Source organism: Rhinolophus sinicus, linkage group LG02 (assembly GCF_036562045.2).
Source record: "Rhinolophus sinicus isolate RSC01 linkage group LG02, ASM3656204v1, whole genome shotgun sequence".
NCBI lineage: Eukaryota > Metazoa > Chordata > Mammalia > Chiroptera > Rhinolophidae > Rhinolophus > Rhinolophus sinicus.
In genome coordinates, this window is record NC_133752.1 from 171,388,455 (window position 1) to 171,408,114 (window position 19,660).

The 19,660-nt window shown below is 37.8% G+C and overlaps 1 protein-coding gene across 1 annotated transcript in view; it reads left to right on the forward strand.

Moving 5' to 3' along the window:
• Positions 1–958: 958 nt before the first annotated feature.
• RERG (RAS like estrogen regulated growth inhibitor) overlaps positions 959–19,660 on the forward strand; it is a 94,049-nt gene continuing 75,347 nt past the window's right edge. The window contains exons 1-2 of the mRNA XM_019744796.2: positions 959–1,294; positions 4,717–4,880. Of these exons, the coding sequence (XP_019600355.1) occupies positions 4,820–4,880 (61 nt within the window). The 5' untranslated portion in view covers positions 959–1,294; positions 4,717–4,819. The remainder of the gene's footprint in view (positions 1,295–4,716; positions 4,881–19,660) is intronic.

Below are 19,660 nucleotides of genomic sequence, written 5' to 3' on the forward strand. Positions count from 1 at the left end.
GTGTGTGTCGTGGGGGGAGGGAGATAGCTTAGTGATCTGGAAAGTCATACAGGATAAAATTTGAGCTTTCTCAAAGAATTAGCAGGACAATTCCCGGACAGCTAGGCAATTCCAACATCTGCCACACATCTAGCTATTCCATTCAGCCTGGACCAAACTAGTGGCTGTGGTGTATCTCCAGGTCAGCACTGGCCCTGGAAACTGCCTCCCTGGTTACGTCTCTTCTACCAAGGACACATAGCATGTTGTTCACTTAGCCTTAGGCCCCTGTTTGCTCAATATTAGAGGCCACCTGGTATCTTGGTAAGAACATCCAGCTTCTTAAGAGAAAAAGACAGCCTAGGTGTTTCTGCTCTTTTGATAGTCTTTGGTAAATCGTTTAACTTCTTGGAAACTCACCTCTTCATCTGTGAAAGGCTAGTAATTACAATACTAGTGCTTACCTCACGGGAGGGTGTACATATAAAATGAGATGAGAGGTGAAAGCAGGTCTAACATATAACGAATATTAACCATCTTTGTAAAGTTTTGAGCATGGGAGTATGACTTTGATTCAAATATTATAATGCTGATCTTATAAGGAGGACGTGAAGCTTTTGGAATTTTCTCAAATATATAACTATAAATTTCAATTGAATGCAGTATTTATGACCCTTCTAGCATCTCTGTTTCCAATCCGGCCTAGTCTTCATTCCAACAAGATACTAGCCTTGGACAAGTTATTTATCCTCTTTCAGTTTCCTCTTGGTGATCATGGAGATAATTAAATGTACCTCAAAGGGATGTTGTGAAGCTCATTTGAAGTCGGGAATAGAAAATACTACGTAGTGATGCTTTCACACGCAACATTTTAACTGAGGAAAGAGGTCCTTGGGTGAGAACCCAGAGGCGGGGAACTGAGCAAGGGAAAAGGGACTTGGGTGCAGCACAGAGGAGGATATTCCACGTTCTCCGGTGGGAGGCAGTTCGGCGGGAAGAGCGGGCTCCTGGCCCCAGTAGGGGTCGCCGAAGCGCCGCACTGCAGCATCCTGGCAGCGGAGCGCCGCGGCTTCCGCCGGGCTAAGCTCGCGCCCTGCCGCAGTCCCTCCGCCGCTAGTGGGAGCGAGCGCGAGGGAGGACACCCCTGTCCGTCCGCCCATACTTGCAGCTGCTGCCGCCGCTCCCACCCGCGATCGCAGCAGGAAACGCAACCTGCACCCTGGGCTGTGCAGCGTGGGAGGGTTTCGCGGTCCCAGGGACCGATTCTGAACTTGCAGGAAACCGCGGCTCTCCTGGGCCTGGAGAGTGTGAACAGGTGAGTGTCACGCACGTGCCCAGGTGGCTCTTTCGGGACGACTTTCTGTAGAGCCTTCTGTGCCTCTGAACCCTTGGCTTCTGGGTTGGTCTTCTTGGTCACTGGATCCCTCCAGGTTGGCTTTGAGGTTCGTTGAGAGGGAGACGTAAGTGCTGGCGCCCAGAGTTTGACAGCTCCCTCGGAGCTGAAACCGAGAATGCCCTTTTGACTTAGGCTGCATTTGTCCTCTAGGTTGAGAGCAAGTGACCTGTAGTCAGTCCTCAGTGGGCTTGTTTATCATTCCAGGATACCTGTTGCTTTGGGAGCAACGTCATAGCCAGGAGTCTTGAACAATTATCCGCGTCGCTGTGGGTGGTGCATTGTAAGATGAGGGAGAATTTCTGGTAATGAGACCAGGAAAACTTGATTTCAGAGCTAAAGAAGGAGCGGCCGGGAGAGAATCTCATTCCCACGACCAGACTAGATTCTTTGCTTCCCTAAACAGCTGCACTTCACTTTAATGATAAATACAGAAGTTAAAAAACAAAAACAAAACTATTACCTTATAAAGATGCTTGCTTTTTTTTTTCCCCCCAAGAGGAAGTGGAAAGCATGGTCCTTGATAAGTACAGTCTTTGGAATGATTTGTTATGAATAAAACCTTTCTTTAAATAAAATTTAAAAACCAGGTTACTAGTAGTGACCTAAATGTCACAGATCTAACACATTATAAAGTCCTGGAAGGTAGCCACTTTGTTTGTATGCACTTGGCATAAATGTGGAATGAATCAATTAATGCATTAATAATAACATAAGATTTGGAGACTAACTTCTTTTTTTTTCTTGTTTCTAAGTGTTCTTTTAGTTCCTTTGTGTTTAGAAAAAAATAAATCACCATTTAAATATCTCGGTGTGATTTTAGCTGTAGGAGTGACAGGGACTCAGAAGTTTTTGTGCCAATAAAGCATTGTCCACATACAAAGTGAATGGCAACTTCTAGACAGAATATTTCTGCACAACAAAATTAAACCAAATGTATTTTTTAAAGATCCATGTTATGGAAGGCCTTGGTTTATGAATTATTTTGAGGATCAGAAATTTGGCAACAGGTCACTTATTAAAAAATTTGCACATCTATCTTTTTTTTAATCTTTTTCACATTTTCATGTGAGAAATAAAATGTTGAAGGATGTAAGTCAGTTTGTATATTCCTCTAAGTAATCTTTCTAAGCATGACATAAGAATGACAATAACCAACTTTATCTTTATTAGATTATAAATGAAAAAAAAAACCCAAACAATTTCACTTTCTTATGTGAAATTCCTATGCCTGAGGCCATTTGGGAGTCACTGAAATATTTGACCTAACAAATGTGTTTTTGTTTTTAAAATCACTTTTGATGCTACTTTCACGAAGCATCAATCAGATAATTACTTAGATTTTATGTGCATGGGAATAGACAGTTTTGCATGAAACAACAAATTGTTGTTTATACACTCTCCAGACACTTTCATGGATAATGTTTCAAAGAAATGCTTGCCGTTATTATTTAGAATTTGTATAGTTAATATATCTCCATATATTATGTTTCTGTGAAGCTTCGGTGATGAAGCACTAAACATAGAAGCCTTTTCTTACTAAATGCATCTAAAATGACAAATAAGAAAGTCCTTTTATCTTTAGCCAAAATGTGGGATTGGACATATTACAGATGTTACAGCTTCTGGGTTTTGTACTATTAATGATTACTAAGAAGCTTTTTTCATTATTGGGGATGAAGTAAACAATAGCTAATGTTAATGTTGACCTTTACATCTTTCAGAGGATGGTCTGGCACTTTAGAAATCAGCAAATACAAAATTTCTTAGGTACAGATTGGTGGCTTAGATGCATAATGAAGAAAACAATTATGTGTTAATGTCTTTGTAGAAATACTTTTTCAGAAGGATTTTTACTTTTATCCTTCACTCGAGATGCTGTTTTTGAAAATTTGTAGATGACAAAATGATGGCAGGAGCAGTTTACATGTTAAGATAACAGATTTGTGTCTCAAAATTATCTTTACAGTCTGGAAAAATGGATGAAATGAAGATTGATATGATTAAGTTTAATAAGGATAAAAGTGAAGTCTTGTACTTAGGTTTAAAACACTGATTGCAGAAGTTCAGAAAGGGGGGTCTGCAGTTCACGTGGAGGATGTGAGCCTTCATATGAGTGGTCATGCTGTAATATAACCACAGTGCCCAGATAAAGAATAGAGAAAACCTCAGTGAACTTTGGCTGGGTCATTTTGTCAGCTCAAACCCCAAGTGGTGAATGCAGTGGGTGCCGTGTTTTTAGAGTGATTAAAATGGCAAGTGCCAGTGTAGAGAGTTACATATGGTGAAGAAGGAAGGTGAAGGTCAAAAACCATAAACAAGACCACACATCCTGTGAGGAACAACGGAAGATGCCAGCCCTTATTTGCCTAGAAAGTAGAGCCTGGGCTGGGGCAAAGGGTCCTCAGAGCAGCTAGGCTAACTTGAAGGGTTCTGAGTGAAAGAAAAGAAAAAGCTGACTTAATGCTTCCCCCTCCCTCCTCTATACCGGAAAGTGGTAAATTAGACACAGGATGCTTGTTGGATGGTTGTCTGATCATAAGGAAGGATTCCTGCGACAGCTGGAGGATTTCCTTGGTTGACCCCAAGCCTCCTTCCAGCTGTACATCTCCATGTTGGTGTCAATCCTAAAACACCCACCTATATAAAATGTGTTTACACTGTATATAATTTCTGAAAATGTTAGGAAAATCCAATAAACTAATTTGTTTGGGGTTGTCACAAAAAAGGAATCATTTATCTTTTGTGTACCAGGGCATTGTGCCCAGAAAAACACAATGATCTAGATATTATATATCAATTGCTGGGTTGTGCATATCTGTCACATGAATTGATCATGTGATGTAATGTGAACTGAGATCAAATTTAAACCTTGAAATACAAATTCAATTGTATTGCATTGGGGTTAACTAATATGATGTATGTTATTCAGCCCAAAGGGAAATAAAGAATTCCAAATGTGATTCCCCATCACATGTTTGTATATCGGATGTTTACAGACACAGGGTAAATACATGTATTCATATACTTCAAATATTTATCAATTACTGACCAAAAACAATGCTTTCATAAAAAATCTCTTTCAGGAAGTACTTTAGAAAATGCTATGGTATGTGAAAATATGTTTTAGAATCAAAACAGATCTAAGTTCAAGTCCTGGATCTGTCATTTAATTAGCTGAACAGTTTGCAATAAATTACTAATAGCCGTCTCACAGAATTGTAGAGAAGATCAAAATGGAAAATGTTGGTAAAGTTGAATGATGGCTGGCATACAGAAGATGCTTAATAAATATTAATTCCTTTTCCAGACACCTATGAATTGCCAAATTTCCTTTGTTTTAGGATTGCAGATTTACAATGATATGGTGAACCCAAAGGCCGGAACCAAAACAATTTTCTCAGCTCTTTAATTTGAACAATAGTGAATTGTCTTCTAACATCCAGCATGGCTAAAAGTGCAGAGGTCAAACTGGCAATATTTGGAAGAGCAGGCGTGGGCAAGTCAGGTAAGTTGTGTTATGGTTGTTTGAGTGTGTGTGTGCGTGTGTGTGTGTGTGTGTGTTTGTTACTGCCTCCTGGGATTGGGCAGAAGGGTGGTTGACATTTCTCATATTCTCATGTGTTGTTCTTTTAGATGAAGTTTCTTTCTCTTTATGTAGAGCTTTTATTTGGCATAACCAAGTTTTATGTATTCTTGCTTATTTATGATAAAGTATCTCTGTTGATATATACAAGGCAATGGATACATCATAGATCTTTGTATTCTAAGGAAAGATATTAAACAAACCTCCAAAGAAATCAGATTACGGAAATTAAAAATATATTTGCTCTTTTTTTCTATATATGAGATCCTAAAGGGCCAATTTTATATCTCATTCATCTTGATAGTCTCAGCAACCAGTTAAGATCAAGCATGCGTCGGGTGTTTAGTAAATACCTGTTGAATGAATATATCTTTACAAGAAACAGAATTGCATTATTGTCCAACACTTCTAAAATTGGGAAGGACTGGTGAAAACTGACTGACCGAGCTACACAACTATTGCCAGGGCCTCTGGGGTGAATTTAATGATCAAAATCTGGCTCACATTTGTAATTCTCGCTAAGTAAAAAAGCCTTTTTTATTCCCCACCTAAGGAAAGGATTGCAGACCTTTAAAATTAAGGGTGAAATGGTGGAAGTGAAGATGTATCTAATCCAATTTGAAAAGTATATCTCAAAATTAAAGAATACTAAAGTCGATATTGCTGAAATGTCAGGGCAGCATGGCTTTTCAGATAATGGGGCCTTAATCTCTTACCGGAGGAGAGGCCTGTAATTGACTTTGCACGTGGAGCTTTTGGTTCTTAGGAAATGACTCAAACAGCTATCTAGTAGGTGTGTGTGTGTGTGTGTGCAGAGGGAAGCCTGTGGGATCACCCCATACAACAGGTAATCCACATACTCTTCAATGAACTCACATGAGCAGATTTTAATTCTGTGATCAACCTCTCTTTCCTGACCTGCTCTCTGCTTTAATTGCAGCAGTAAATCTTTTCTATTCTAAATCTTTCTCTCTTTTTTCTTTCAATTCTGTCAAGAGTGCTTTTTTCTGCCATCACCCTTTTCTTCTGCTTGCTGCTGGCTCTTGCCTCTAGCAGAAGCCAAGCAAAGAAAATAGTCGGCAAGGCTAAGATACTGCCAGCCTACAAGAGATTGAAGATAGTTAAACTCCTCCCCATTAATCTCCTCAGTGTTTCCTGATAGCGTGAGAACCTAATTTCTGTAGCTGGTGGAAGGATCTGGAGAATGAGGAAACTGTTCCAGTGAGTGCAGGATGAAGGCACGGGAGGGAGTGTGTGGGAAGGCCTGGGCTGCCAACATGGGCTCATCTACGTCTTTCGTGAGTGAAGGCTCTAGGCCTGGAGCTGACTGTTTATTATTCATTTATTCATTCATTCAAAACTTACCATAGGCAATAAGGGAAGGGCATTTTTAACCTCAAATCATTTACCACAACAAATTCCACATGGTTTGAAAAGTTAAAAATTCAATTGAGAGAACCACTTTGCTGTGTGTATATCCATCTCTCCCGTCTATACTCTCTCAGGGCAAACTGTGTACTTTCTGTCAAGGTTGACCCATCAGCATGAGCTTTGTCCCCAGTTTCCTTTGTCTTCCCCCAAATTGTTTCAATTATTGTTTCAATACTTCTTCTCATTCTTTACTGACCAGTTTTCCTTAAGCATTTCTTTGTCCACTGCTCCATCTTTTTCCTTTTTTCCAAGCATATTGAATGGAGGCTCTACCCTTACTGTCTTAACTTTTTATTTTTAACCTCCCATTCATTGCTTAAAATCTTCCATTGCAATCATGTTACAAAAACTGCTTTTGTGAAGGTCATCACTGATCAATAACCAACAAACATAATGAACTTTTCCAAGTTCTGGTCTTAGGCCTCTTGTTACCGTTCAACACAACCACTTATTCTACAATTCCTTCCTTCCCAGGATCCAAGGACATCCCACTTCTTTGCTTTCCTGCTTCCTCCCCATTGTCCCTCACCAGCAACCTTCATGGGTTCCTCTCCATGAGACTACCTCTCAAACCCTGGGACTCCCAAGGATCTACATACCGTCCTCTTGTCTCCTTACTCCATATGCTCTCCCTGGGGCTGAAAAGAACACCTGCCCACGAGTACAAATTCTGCTGACCTTGGTTTTATTTTATGTAAAATGCAAAAGCTGAACTTGTTCACTAAGGTCCTTGCTAACTCTAAAATTCTGAGTCTTGATTCATACAGACTTGGAATTCTTTGGACTGATTTTTCTAACTACCTTTTATCCATCCTACCATTTGTATTTATTTTCATTTAGGTGAAATGACAATGACAGATTACACGCCTTTAAACAATTGCCTTTTGTCCGTCATGTATACACAGATCGTGTTTTCCTATTTCAACATTAGACTATTCTCCTGAGACCTTGTAACCACACCTCACATTTAAAAGTCTGACTACCAGTTTGATTTACCCATGGGAGACAGACAATTCTGAGACCTGTCCCCATAGTTCAGTAAAGACAACCACAGAGTACTTCATATCTATCAACTTTGAAACCAGACTGTAGCAAGACTGAATTCATGTTTATTCTAATTGTTTGTTAATGTGGATATATGATGTCTCTGCCTAGTCATTGTACCACACGTACACTTATTGCACAGATAAATCATATTAGTAACTTTTGTTTTTTTAAGTCTGCAAGAAATTAAACCTGCTGGAATGTAACTGCAACTCCTCGCTTACTTATACGCCTCCCCCAAAATGGACATGATCTTTGCACGGACTTAATCTGTTTCTCTCCAAATACCCAGCATTCAAAGTATTCCTCGGGAAGCCAGATTGAGATCTTGGAGTGACAGAAGCCGAGTGTCTCTGATTTAACTTGGGTCCATGTGAATTGCATTAGAGGTCTTAAGTCTTACCTGACTCATCCACTTTGTCCACACTCAATACCAAATTGGAATTTGGGGTAGATAAGACTATATTGTCCATTTGCTAACAGAAAGCAGTAGAGCCTAGAGTTGAAAGAATAAGCTGTTTGATTTGACTCCCAAATCTACACTTATTAGCTGTGTGAATTTGGCAAGTTATTTAACTTCTCATTTCTTCAACCATAAGAAGGACATAATAGTGCCCGTCTCAAAGAGTTGTTGTTAGGATTGAATAAGTCATTGCATGCAAGTTTACTAGAACAGCACCTGGTACATAGTATGTGCTTCAGAATTAGATTATGTTATAATTTTTTTGACTTATGCTCATTTTAACTGATAAGTTATTTATTTATAAGTTATTAATCAAATATATATTTACATTCACATGGGTGTTTTGGTTTTTAGTAAAATTCAGAAAGTTTATAAGACAAAAATTCTCTTGCTACTCAGCACACCCAAAATACACACACACACACACACACACACACACACACACACACTTTCTCTGTTTTTCTCTCTTAAATCATCTGGTTAATGTCAATTACAACTTGACCACTAATGATCATAAAACTTTTCGTGGCTTATATCTTGAAAATCTTGGAAAACAGCCAGAAATATGTTAGTGGCATCAGTAAATTAACACCCTTAAATTTAAAGTGCTTCTGGTAAGTAGTAGACAGCTTCCTAAGCCCAGGTAATAGATAGTTCCTCTATATTTAAAACAGAATTTAACGTTAACCAGCACTTTTTGTTTGATGGGTTGACCACAGAAGTGGCATTGCAGGCAAAATTGAGTAATGTGTCTATTACTAAGAAACACTGATAAAACATGTGAGGCGTGTGTGTGTATGTGGGCGTGTGACCGTGTGCGTGCCTGAGCACACACATGGCAGAATTTAGATGGTCTTTTGTATTGGGAAGATTCTTTTTCCTTCTGTCTAATTTTACCTTGCAATTCCGTCTTACACTTAGCTTGCTTGTTGGCTTAGGGAACTTTCTGGTTTGGTCTGGTGGGTATGCTGCTGCAAAGCACAGAACAACCGTTTCCCAGCCCATTCCATCTTCTCTTGCCCCAGCACGGCAAACACTTCCCTTCGCTGACTAAGAGAAAGTCCTAATCACATGGCATGTAGGACGTAGATTTCCTTACTTGTGTGTGTCAGCTACTCTTTGATAGGCTCCAAGTAATTAAAGCAATAAAACCTGCAATAAAACCTAGAACGCACACCACATTTATTTAAATGCTTCCTGTATTCATATTATTAAGATTTATAGTGAGTGTAGGAGGGGCTGAGAGAAAAACAACTGAAATTTTAAATTTAGTTTCACAATTGACATTGTCATTTTAGAACTGAAATATTGTGTGCCATAGTGAAATATATTTCTTGAAAGGGCTAGCCTTTCTCAAAGTTAATTGAGTAATGCTATCCTCTAATTCAAAAGCCAATTGATGCAGTCATCCATGAAGGCTTAAGTTCATAGATTCAGATTGCCTAGCTAGAAATTAGGTGCCAAACACAAACAAGTCGTGATACTTTTTCCCTTCACACAAAGAGAAGTGATTTACCTTTTCCTTCCTTTTTTGTCCTTACCTGCTCACTCGCTTCCTCTCTCTCTCTCTCTCTCTCTTATAAAAAGGTTTTAAAAGGATTTCATCTTATTTTCAAATAAAACAGGGACAATTTTGATTTTCAATATGACTTTTCCAATGAACATCAAATGCTGCTTTAACATATACGTGTATTTTATGGCTGGGGTATGTTTATGAGATCTCATATATTCTCATATATATTAAATAAAAACAATATCAATAACCTCTTAGATAAATTAGTTTCCTTACGTTATAAAACTAAGCTTTGTATTTTAGAATTTTTCCGCTACTTAAGTAGCTATAAACCAGTTTGTTCCCTTCACTTAAACTTAGTGGTGTAGTATGATACTTCTTGGACATTGTTTTCAAGGGACTTCTAAAAGAAGAGGAGAAAGATCTAAGGTAATTGGGGCATGTAAGCATCTCATTACAATCGTGTAGTTATTTTGCATCCTTTATTAATTATATAAAATGTATGCAAAATTTAATGTCAATGCATAATATATCTGTGTTTGTTTGAATATAAAAACTATTTTCCCCCAAACCAGGGACTAAAATGCACTCTTCAGGAAAAGGTGCAAGTTGGTCTGTAGTTTCAGTAACACCTGGGCTTCAAGTCCAGTTTGGGGACCACAAGCCCAGGAAACAGCCTCACCTGCATGTGAGAACTGGCAGCAGTCCCTGTGCTTTTACTGCCTATGGTCCAATCAAGTGCTTGGTCATCCTTGTTCTAAGATTATATGATCCTAATGCTAAATTAAAAACAAATAATAAACTGTCTAGGTAAGAAAAGGGGCAGACTGTATTTCAGGTGGGGGCAGAATTTCCACAGCTCCTGAAAATGTGTGTGTGTGTGTGTGTGTGTGTCTGTATGTTTATGAAGAAGCCTTTCCTAGGTGCTTGTTGAAATTGAAGGATTGCCAGAAATGAGGTCCTTTAGTTCCTTGTATAGTTGATGGTTAGAGGGATAATTATTTTCTAAAAGATTGGGCCGAAGGAGGAAGGTGGCATTGAAACAAGTTTGGATGGGGCTAGAAAACTAGCCATTCTGTTGTCATAAAGTATGGTGATATGGTTACCTGTGGCTTTCGAGCGTTTATACCTTTCTTAACCTGTAAAAATAGAAAAACAAAAATAGACAAACAGCATAGGTGAGTTGATTTTCATTGTTTCTTCCACCCCAAAAAGAATAAAAGAGAATTTTCCAATTACAGGTATATACCTATCGACATGTGTAAAAGTCAGACCTCAGTGCAAAGCCTAAGTTACACTGACCTTTCTTGCATGCCCAGGAAGCAAATCAAAGGGGAGGAATGGTGCTTATGTGGGCTTAGGAAAAGAAAAGGAAAGGAAGGAAAAGAAAAAATTAAAATCATCAAAATCAGTTGTTCATTGGTGGATAAACATTTTGTAGGTTGGCAATGAACAATTCTTAGGCTGTTCTCAAGAAAAATATAATTAGTGAGGAAACAATACTGGAAAATAAAACAAAACAAAATCACAAACTATTTTCAAAGCCAAAATAACATATCTCTGTCTCTGCTTTTTTCTATTGGAATATATTATTAAAATTCAGTTGCCCTTTATTGTTAACTGATGACTAATTTATTCATTGAAATATTTTCCTGTAGTTATCAGTTGTCATTCAGTTCCATTTTGATTTTGACTTGTTTTCTTGGCAACTGACAAGGACTAACATTGAGAGAAGAAAGCAAATTGTAAATCATCCTTGTAATTCCCCTTTTTATTCCTGGTATTTCTCCAACTTATGGGTTTGGGGAAATCAGCCAAATTTTCAAGGTGGTACTGGCCTTGAAGCCAAAATTCCAGTACAAACGCATCTCTGTTGCTACAGCTGCCTTTGAAAATTGATGTGGTTTCAGAAAAACAGCCATAATTCCTTCCATCCCATTAAAAATGAAAGTAGTTATATGATAAAGAAAAGGCAATCTGAAGCAGGTAATTTCAGCATGGAATTAGCAAATATGTTAAGCTAATATACACACACATATATAAGAGAAATCCTTACCAGCGTCGTCATGTCACAGCCAAGTCTGGAGTCTTGGTTTGTGACTGTGAAGGTGCTTGCAACTCTACTCCTAAATGTTTTCACTTTGTATCATTCCATTCTTTTCCACATTCTTTCAAACACCTTACATTAGGAAATGAGAATTAGAATTTTATTTGAACCTTATAAAACTGATGAATGTTGTTTTTATAAAAAAAATTTCCCGTAATCAATAAATAAACAGTTTCTTAGCAGTACTTGGTATGTTGCTATTCAACAGCTAAGAGTCTCAGCAACCTGTACATATAAGAAAGAGCTCCTGCAATGTAGTATTCCATTTCTTATAGGTTTGGATCAAGTGTAAGGAAGCTGCTGAATCATTTTCTGCTTAAGAAACCATTACTTGTTGTAATCAAAAAGAATATGCTATACGATGTCCTGTCAATATGATGGGACCATTTAAAAAATGTACCCATTGTACTGACTGGAAGATTTGGGGTTAAAACTTAAGCCTCATCCCAATCAGGACTCTTTGTATTCATCTGCCAAATGATACACTCATTTGCTTGTTTATTTATTCATTTATTTACACTGGTGCTGATAGGATAGGCTTTGAAGGTACTTTGAAAAATTACAAGAGTGATACAAATGTGGTCTTAATACTATGATGTTCTTGTTATTGAAATCCATGCAGTTTTCCCTTGTGTTCCTTAATATGTCTGTTTGGAAAAGCAGTGTGGGGGGTTCTCTGGCTGTGCATTGCTGAAGGCCAGAGCGACACGCTCAGTCCAGCAGTTGCTGGTAGCGTTCCTCCCCCAAGTACATCACATTGCAGACTTCACGGAGGTTTTTGTGTCTATGCTTTGTAATGTGCCCTTTCAAACATGGGAAATGAATAGCTATTGAGTTGGGTTTTTTCTTTTCTTTTCTTTTTTTTTTTTTTTTTTTTTAAGATCAGTAGGTAAGAGGGGAGGTGAGTTGAGAAAAATAATTTAGTCTTCTGCCTTATTGGAGAAGGAAGTATGACATGTTACACAATTTTTTAATAATTGAATCTTACCTTTATTTAAAAAAATAATAATTTAAACACTTAGATATTTTCAATAGAAAAATTTCTCAAATAATACACGTATCTGTATATTTATTTCCCTATCATCTTAAAATATGTTCTTAATTATTCATTGGACAAGTATCTGTTGAGCACCAACGTGATGTTCTAGAATAGTTTGCACGTGGTACAGAATTCACGTACATTCCAAAAAGGCAGAGCAGTGGCGGCTGAATCATTTTCTGCTTAAGAATCCATTTCTTGTTGTAATCAAAAAAGAATATGATATACTATGTCCTGTTAGATCTCTGGAGCCTCACACAGTATTTGACACAGACTGGGTCCTCAATAAAATAAATACTTTGTTAGACTATGTGGCCTATACATGCGCTATAATTTCATTAAGAGGCATATATTTTAAATGGACTCCCTATTATAACCAAAGTAGTTTCCTGGCCTGCACCTGAATATCTGCAGTGACAGGAACTCACCTTGACTGGAATAGATCCATCCCTGTATGAGTCACAGTCCTCCAGGGAAACAGAATCAATAGGACACACACGTGTTCTATCTATCTATCTATCTATCTATCTATCTATCTATCTATCATCTATCATCTATCTACCTACCTACCTACCTACCTACCTAGCTACCATGTTTCCCCGAAAATAAGACCTAGCTGGACAATCAGCTCTAATGCTTCTTTTGGAGCAAAAATTAATATAAGACCTGGATATTATATTATATTATATTATATTATATTATATTATATTATATTATATTAGACTGGGTCTTATATTAATTTTTGCTCCAAAAGACTCATTAGAGCTGATTGTCCAGATAGGTCTTATTTTGGGGGAAACACGGTACCCATCTACCTATCTATCTGGGCTGGCAAGACCGAAATCTGTAGAGCTGGCTGGCAGACTGGAAACTTAGGCAGGAGTTAATGTTGCAATCTTACGGCAGAATTTCTTTCACTCTGGGAAACTTCAGTTTTTGTACTAAAGGCCTTCCAGTAATTGGATGAGTTCCACCCACATTATTAAGGCTAATCTCCTTTACTTAATGTCAACTGATTGTAGATGTTAACCACATTTACAAAATACCTTTACCTTCACAGTAACCCCTACATTAATGTGTGATTAAATAACTGGGTACTATAGCCCAGCCAAATTGGCTCATAAAACCATTGCAACAACTCTTTCTGTTTGTTGCTTTACCTTCGTTGGAACCAAAAGCTGTTCATTAGTTTCTACTCGTTGACTTTAAGTTTAACCCCTTAGAGTTACATAGAGCACTTTAAATTTCTCTTTTTTATGACAGCCCTTAACATATTTGAAGCTAGCTAACTAACATGCCTCAACCCATGCCTGAGTTTCTGCTTCCATAGTCTAGTTAACCATAGTCACTTAATTTGCCCTGCAGAGACCATGGTTTCTAGTCACAGCAGCATCCCTTCTGTTCATTCTGCTCATGCACTCCAGAAATGTCTGCATTTATTTCCACACCCCACTCCAGTATGGGGTGTGGAAATGAATGCAGACATTTCCGATGTGGGAACAGACCAGGTTAGCGCACAACTGTGGTTTGGCTATTGGAGGCTGTGCTTCTGCTAAGACAACCTAAGGTCACTGTTGCTTTCAGGGTGACAGTGGATGATGCAGTGTTGGCTGCTGGGGAGTTTACTGCAAATCAAGTCTTTTTTTAAAAAAATATGTGCTGTTGCTGAGTCAAATCTTCCCAAATTTGTACCGGAATATGTGTATGTTTAACCCACGTGCAGAAGTTTATTTTCAGCCTCTTAGATTTCCTCTATCCTTTTGGCCTGTCAGGAGCCTCTTGGATCCAGCACAGGTCCCTTCCCTACTTCCTGTCATCTAGAAATATGTGAGTTTGGGAAAATGACAGGCCCTTAATGCTCTTATTGAATCATAGAATATTCCACGTTGGTATTATTTAGCTCACTGAAATGATGAAGAATTCCAGTGAGTTTTTTTGCATAATAAAAAGTTAGTAAAGAAAAACAAGGGTCTTTGGCTCTTGGTGTGGGGTCAGTCACATCCTATCACATTACTTCCATGTTCATTAAACACGTTCTGTTTAGATTTTCCATGAAAAGGGTCATCCGGGAGGAAGGCTCGCAGTTATAATCCCTTGTTTAATATTTTATTTAACATTTGTTGTTGCTGTCTCAGATTCTTGTCTTAGGGCTCAAGGTACATTGCTATATAAAGTGTATAATAGTGGTCAGCGTTTGTTGGTCCGAATATCTATTGTGTTCCGAAAGTCATTTTCCAGAGACTCATTGCAAGACATGTATGTACACTTCTGTATTAAAGTGGCTGAATTTATGTGATTTGGAACTGTTGCTGCAAATCAGAGCTGAGTGCAGGAAAGGGTTTTCTTCACTGGTTTATACTGTTAGATATCCAACTTTTTGCCTGCCTCAGAATCACATGGAAGGCTTGTTAAACTGTATCTGTCAGGACCTGATCCCCAGAGGTTCTGATTCTGTGGGCCTGTACAAGGACCAGAGAATTTGTATTTCTAACAAGTTCCTAGACGATGCTGATGAACCACATTTTGGGAACCCTTGTGTTAAGTCTGCTAACTACTCAATTTCCACTGGAAATTAAGTGGTTTTGGCTTTGAAAAACATATAACTTTTTGTGAGCCTCATGTAATAGACATTGAGTACTAGGCACGGTCATGGGTATTGGCGATGAGTGGAAAACAAAACAGACAAGCTCTCTACCTCCATGAAGCTAAGATTCTTGTGGGAGTAGGCTAAATGAGCCAAAACTAATTCTGTGGGGCAGAGCAAATGGGAGGCTTTTCTGTGGTTCCATAAGACTAGAATTTTTCATTCACATCATAGTAGGGTAAGTTTTGTTTAAAACAAAAAAAAAAAGGTGTAAGCCTCAACAACTGTGACATGCTCAGCACTGGTTTTAAGATGATACTTTGAGCTATTTGGCAATAGTGAGGGTGAGTTGGGCTAAACAGCAGTGTTAAGTGTCTGAAGGTTAAACATATAGTCCAAGACCATTGTACCAAATTTTCTACTGAGAGAAGCTAAGTAACCCACATAGGAACTGCACCCATAACCTTCAGCTTAATAACATCAAGCTCTGGCCAGTTAAGGCGAACGTAGAACCAAATTAAACTAGGATAGTTGTTCTTTCTCCAACATTTGGAAAACATGATTTTAAATTGCTCTTTGACAGTGTCATCTATAAAACTTATGCAATGGTGTGTAGACAGAACTGCAATATTAAGAAAAGTTCATAAGTTTCCACTGTTTGGGGTAGAAAGATAACATCTTTCTCTCAAAGATGCATTTCCCTTTCTTTTAAAAAGTATTTTTAAATGTTCTCTTTTGTTGTATGCCATTGGGCAGTAGTTGAAGAGGTGAAGTCAAAATAAAACAAGTAAGAATAAAATATTGTGACTATGTACCCATCTGAAAAGTGTTTCACTTCTTTTTTCATTGTAAACCCCATACATTATGACTGAGCCTAACAGCTGAGCCAGCCTCCTAGTCATTTGGCAATACATGTTGAGTTAGATGTTTTAAAGGAAGATTCAGCTACACATGGTAGCATGAGTAATGGTTATCTGTTCCAATGCCTGGGACTATTTTTCCATTCAAATATTTTATATCTTGAATCTGTTTTTCTAGCAGTGTTCCAAAAGAGGTGAAATCAGGAACACAGTCACTATGCATTTAAATCCTTGAGTCCCCAAATTTAACCCATTAGTTGTTATGTCTCCCACTTATTAATTTACAAATTTCACTAATTATGAAATGCCCCGCATGTTCCCAACTCTTCCACCGTCTCCATCCTCCCATCAAAGGCCCAACACAATGTCGATATTTGTGGGAGAAGTCCAGAGATCTATATGATTGTTCTTGTTTTCAGGGACCTTATAATATTTTGTCAGGCATGTATGACTTAGAAATTAGGTAGTGATAGTTTTTGTTCCAGTAGAATGGTTGATTTTTACGAATTTTTATCTTGAAATATTTTTTTAAAATTGTCAGAGTTGTGAGAACAGTACAGAGAGTCCTTTCATACCCTTCACCTAGCTTCCCCCAATGACAACATCTTACATAATCACAATACATTATCAAAACCAGGAAATTCACATGGACACAACGACAATTATATGGCACGAATGCAACTAAGCTGCAGATCTCAGAATGATTCATTTGTTATTCAATTCAGGCCCAGGGCCCATTTGAAAAGATATTTGGGGGAGGGATACAGAAGGCGAGTCTTCAAGGAAGGATAGAGCTTATCACGAGTTTTCAAAAGCTGAAATCTAATAAGCTACTCATTATTGGTAATTTCTATGTTGAGGTATGTGCAATTTAGCATTTTAGATCGTACATCAGACAATGTTCTAGCAGTCGTTCAGGCCTTAAAGGCTATAGGAATTGATGAGAGGAAGACAAAGCAGTGGGAAATATTTGGGGAGGCCTTGAAAAAGACAGTGAAACTAACATACTGTAAGTTCAGTGGGATTGTTATGGTGAGAAGCAGAACAACTTTCCCTCTTATTTTTTATCTTTCAAAATTCTGACATTTTCTTCATACCAATTCACATCTGTCATTACTGTTGGAATTAGAATGGGAGAAAGGACAACAAAGTGACAAAAGCGAGGAATAAGAAGTAAATGATGGTTAGGACGGGAGGCGAGCTTTCAGGATCTTGCTGATTCATTCACAGCAAAGGCCCTTTTAAAGCTTCCCAGAGTTAGCTCATCAGTCCTCATTTTCCTTCGGTGGCAGGTTGCGTGGGTTTGGAGTCCAGTCTGACAGACCATTTAATTAACTGTGTGCATGGCCAGCTCACTTAACTTCAGTGCACTACAGCTTCCTCTTCAGTAGAATGCAGATGATAATAGCCAGCTTACACTAGGGCTTTTGTGCACCAAAACCAAATGATGTATAATATGACCAGCAATCAAAATAAATAGCTAATGCTTATATCATTGACTGTAAGCCAACAACTCTTACAGGACTTGACACGTACGAATTCATATAATCATCACAACCAATAAATCTGGCTGTATTATTATCCCTTCTTTACAGATGAGTAGTTGAGGTCCAGAGGAGGAAGGAAGTAACTTGCCCAGAGTCTGACAGGTAGTGATGGGATTCTGGCAGAGCTAGGGTTGAAACCCAGGCAGTTTGCCTCTGGTGTCTGTGTTTTTATCCACAGTACTCAGAAAATTTCTAACAAAATCCCATGCACAACTGTAGGTGCTCAACAAATGTTTTCTTCCCCTCTCCCTCTCTTGTCTTCTCTTTCTTGTTACTTAGGGACACTCATTTAGCTTAATCAGTAACTATGAAAAGTACTTTACTTCACTCGAACCATTACTAGAGAAAAGTGAGGAGCCAGAGGAAACTGCAATTAAACTACGAAGAGATCTTATAGCCTCATATTACACTTTTATTCAATTCAGTTTTAAAATAATATTTCTATTCCAAATTCCGCCTATGATTTCATTCTAAAAACTCTTATTTGGCATTTGAGTCCCAGTAGTATGTGAAGGAGGTTGTAAGGGAGGAGGCTGGGAATTATAAAGAAAGATGGAAGAACTTAACATTTAATATGTGAAAAATGTGAAGTGTGTTAAACATCCTCAGCGGAAAGGGAGAATACATTGATAATTTGACCTGGAAGAGGCCCAAAAGCAAAACTCAGAAGCTTTTAAAAATAGGAACATCTTAGCATGTCAACATTTAGGAAAATATATAGTCAAGTCAAAAATTTTAAATGATGATATGTGTTAAAAATATTGGATTACAGAAATTTCCTTCATTATTTATTACAATAGGAGGGTGTTTTTTTCTTTACTGAAATACAAGATGTTCTGGTGAACCAAAGAATCAGGCTTCTACATAGGGCAAAATGCCAGAAGGCTTCAAACATGTTATGAGAGCAGATTGGGTAGGATTGGATCCCATCAGATAAGTAGAGATCTTTTATCTGCCATGAATAATTCATGATTAATTATTGCTGGAGACTTCTAGGTCAATAAATATTGTTAAAGCCTACGATACTTCTCATAAATGCAAGGGGCCACTGTCATCTTAGTTGATGACTGCTTTTGATTCCATAATTCAATATTCAAAATTACATTATAGTGGTGCCATTTTAGACAAATAATTGTCATAAACAGACTTTATGGCAAAATGGAAACTTTACATGTACTTTTTTCATGTCATTTTTTCAGATTCAGTAAAAAGGTTTTTGTTCCATACAAATTAAGAAATCCCTCAAACCAACCATCACGAGGAAACATGAGCCTTTGTAAAAGTGTTTAATTGAAGGTATCATGAAATAAGAGTTTTAAATAATCTATAATTTATGCAATGTAGCATTGCCATAGTTAGTAAGTAAACACTTTTATCTTACCTGGTCACTTACAGTATATTCATTATAGTCTACAAAATACCGTTGTCTGTCTGCTCAGCCAAGTTTGTTGTAGGTCCTGTACACCTTGTGCCGAGTTCCAGTGTCATTCACACTATTGGTAGGTTTTATTTCTAACATGTCTGGGTTTGAATGACCCAAAATTTACTGTAAAGTAATTTTATTACAGTGAAAGGCTTTCATTTTATTGAGGCACAAATGCAAACAAAAAGAAAGAAATTGCCAGGAAATATCGAGTTCATTTTGGAATGCTTTTTCTATGAAGATAAAAGGAGAAACAAATTGAATTTCTCAAGCTCACATTTTAAAGATATGGGACAAGCCATTGGATTAAATTAGATACTTTTCAAATCTCCACTGTTATTCGATGAATGTACGTGCGTGCATGTGTGCATGCTGGCTGAGTGCTACTCCAGAAAATCAGAACCTATGCCAACTATGAATAGTAGTGTCTTCTGTAGTTTAAACCTGTGGAAAATGTTGTGATATTAATGGGCTTACTAGTTAGTTTCTGTATAGACTCACGTTTAGCTTTTTCTCCATATGTGGCAAACACTAATCTAGAATATAGGAATATAAGAAAAACATGTGACTAAGAGTCGAGAATTGCAGTGAGAATGAGAAGATTGAAATGGGACCTAGTAGATAATGTTGGGGCAGGCAGAAAAAAAAAAAAAAGCACTTAGGGTCTTTTCAATAAAACATGCCTCAGAAT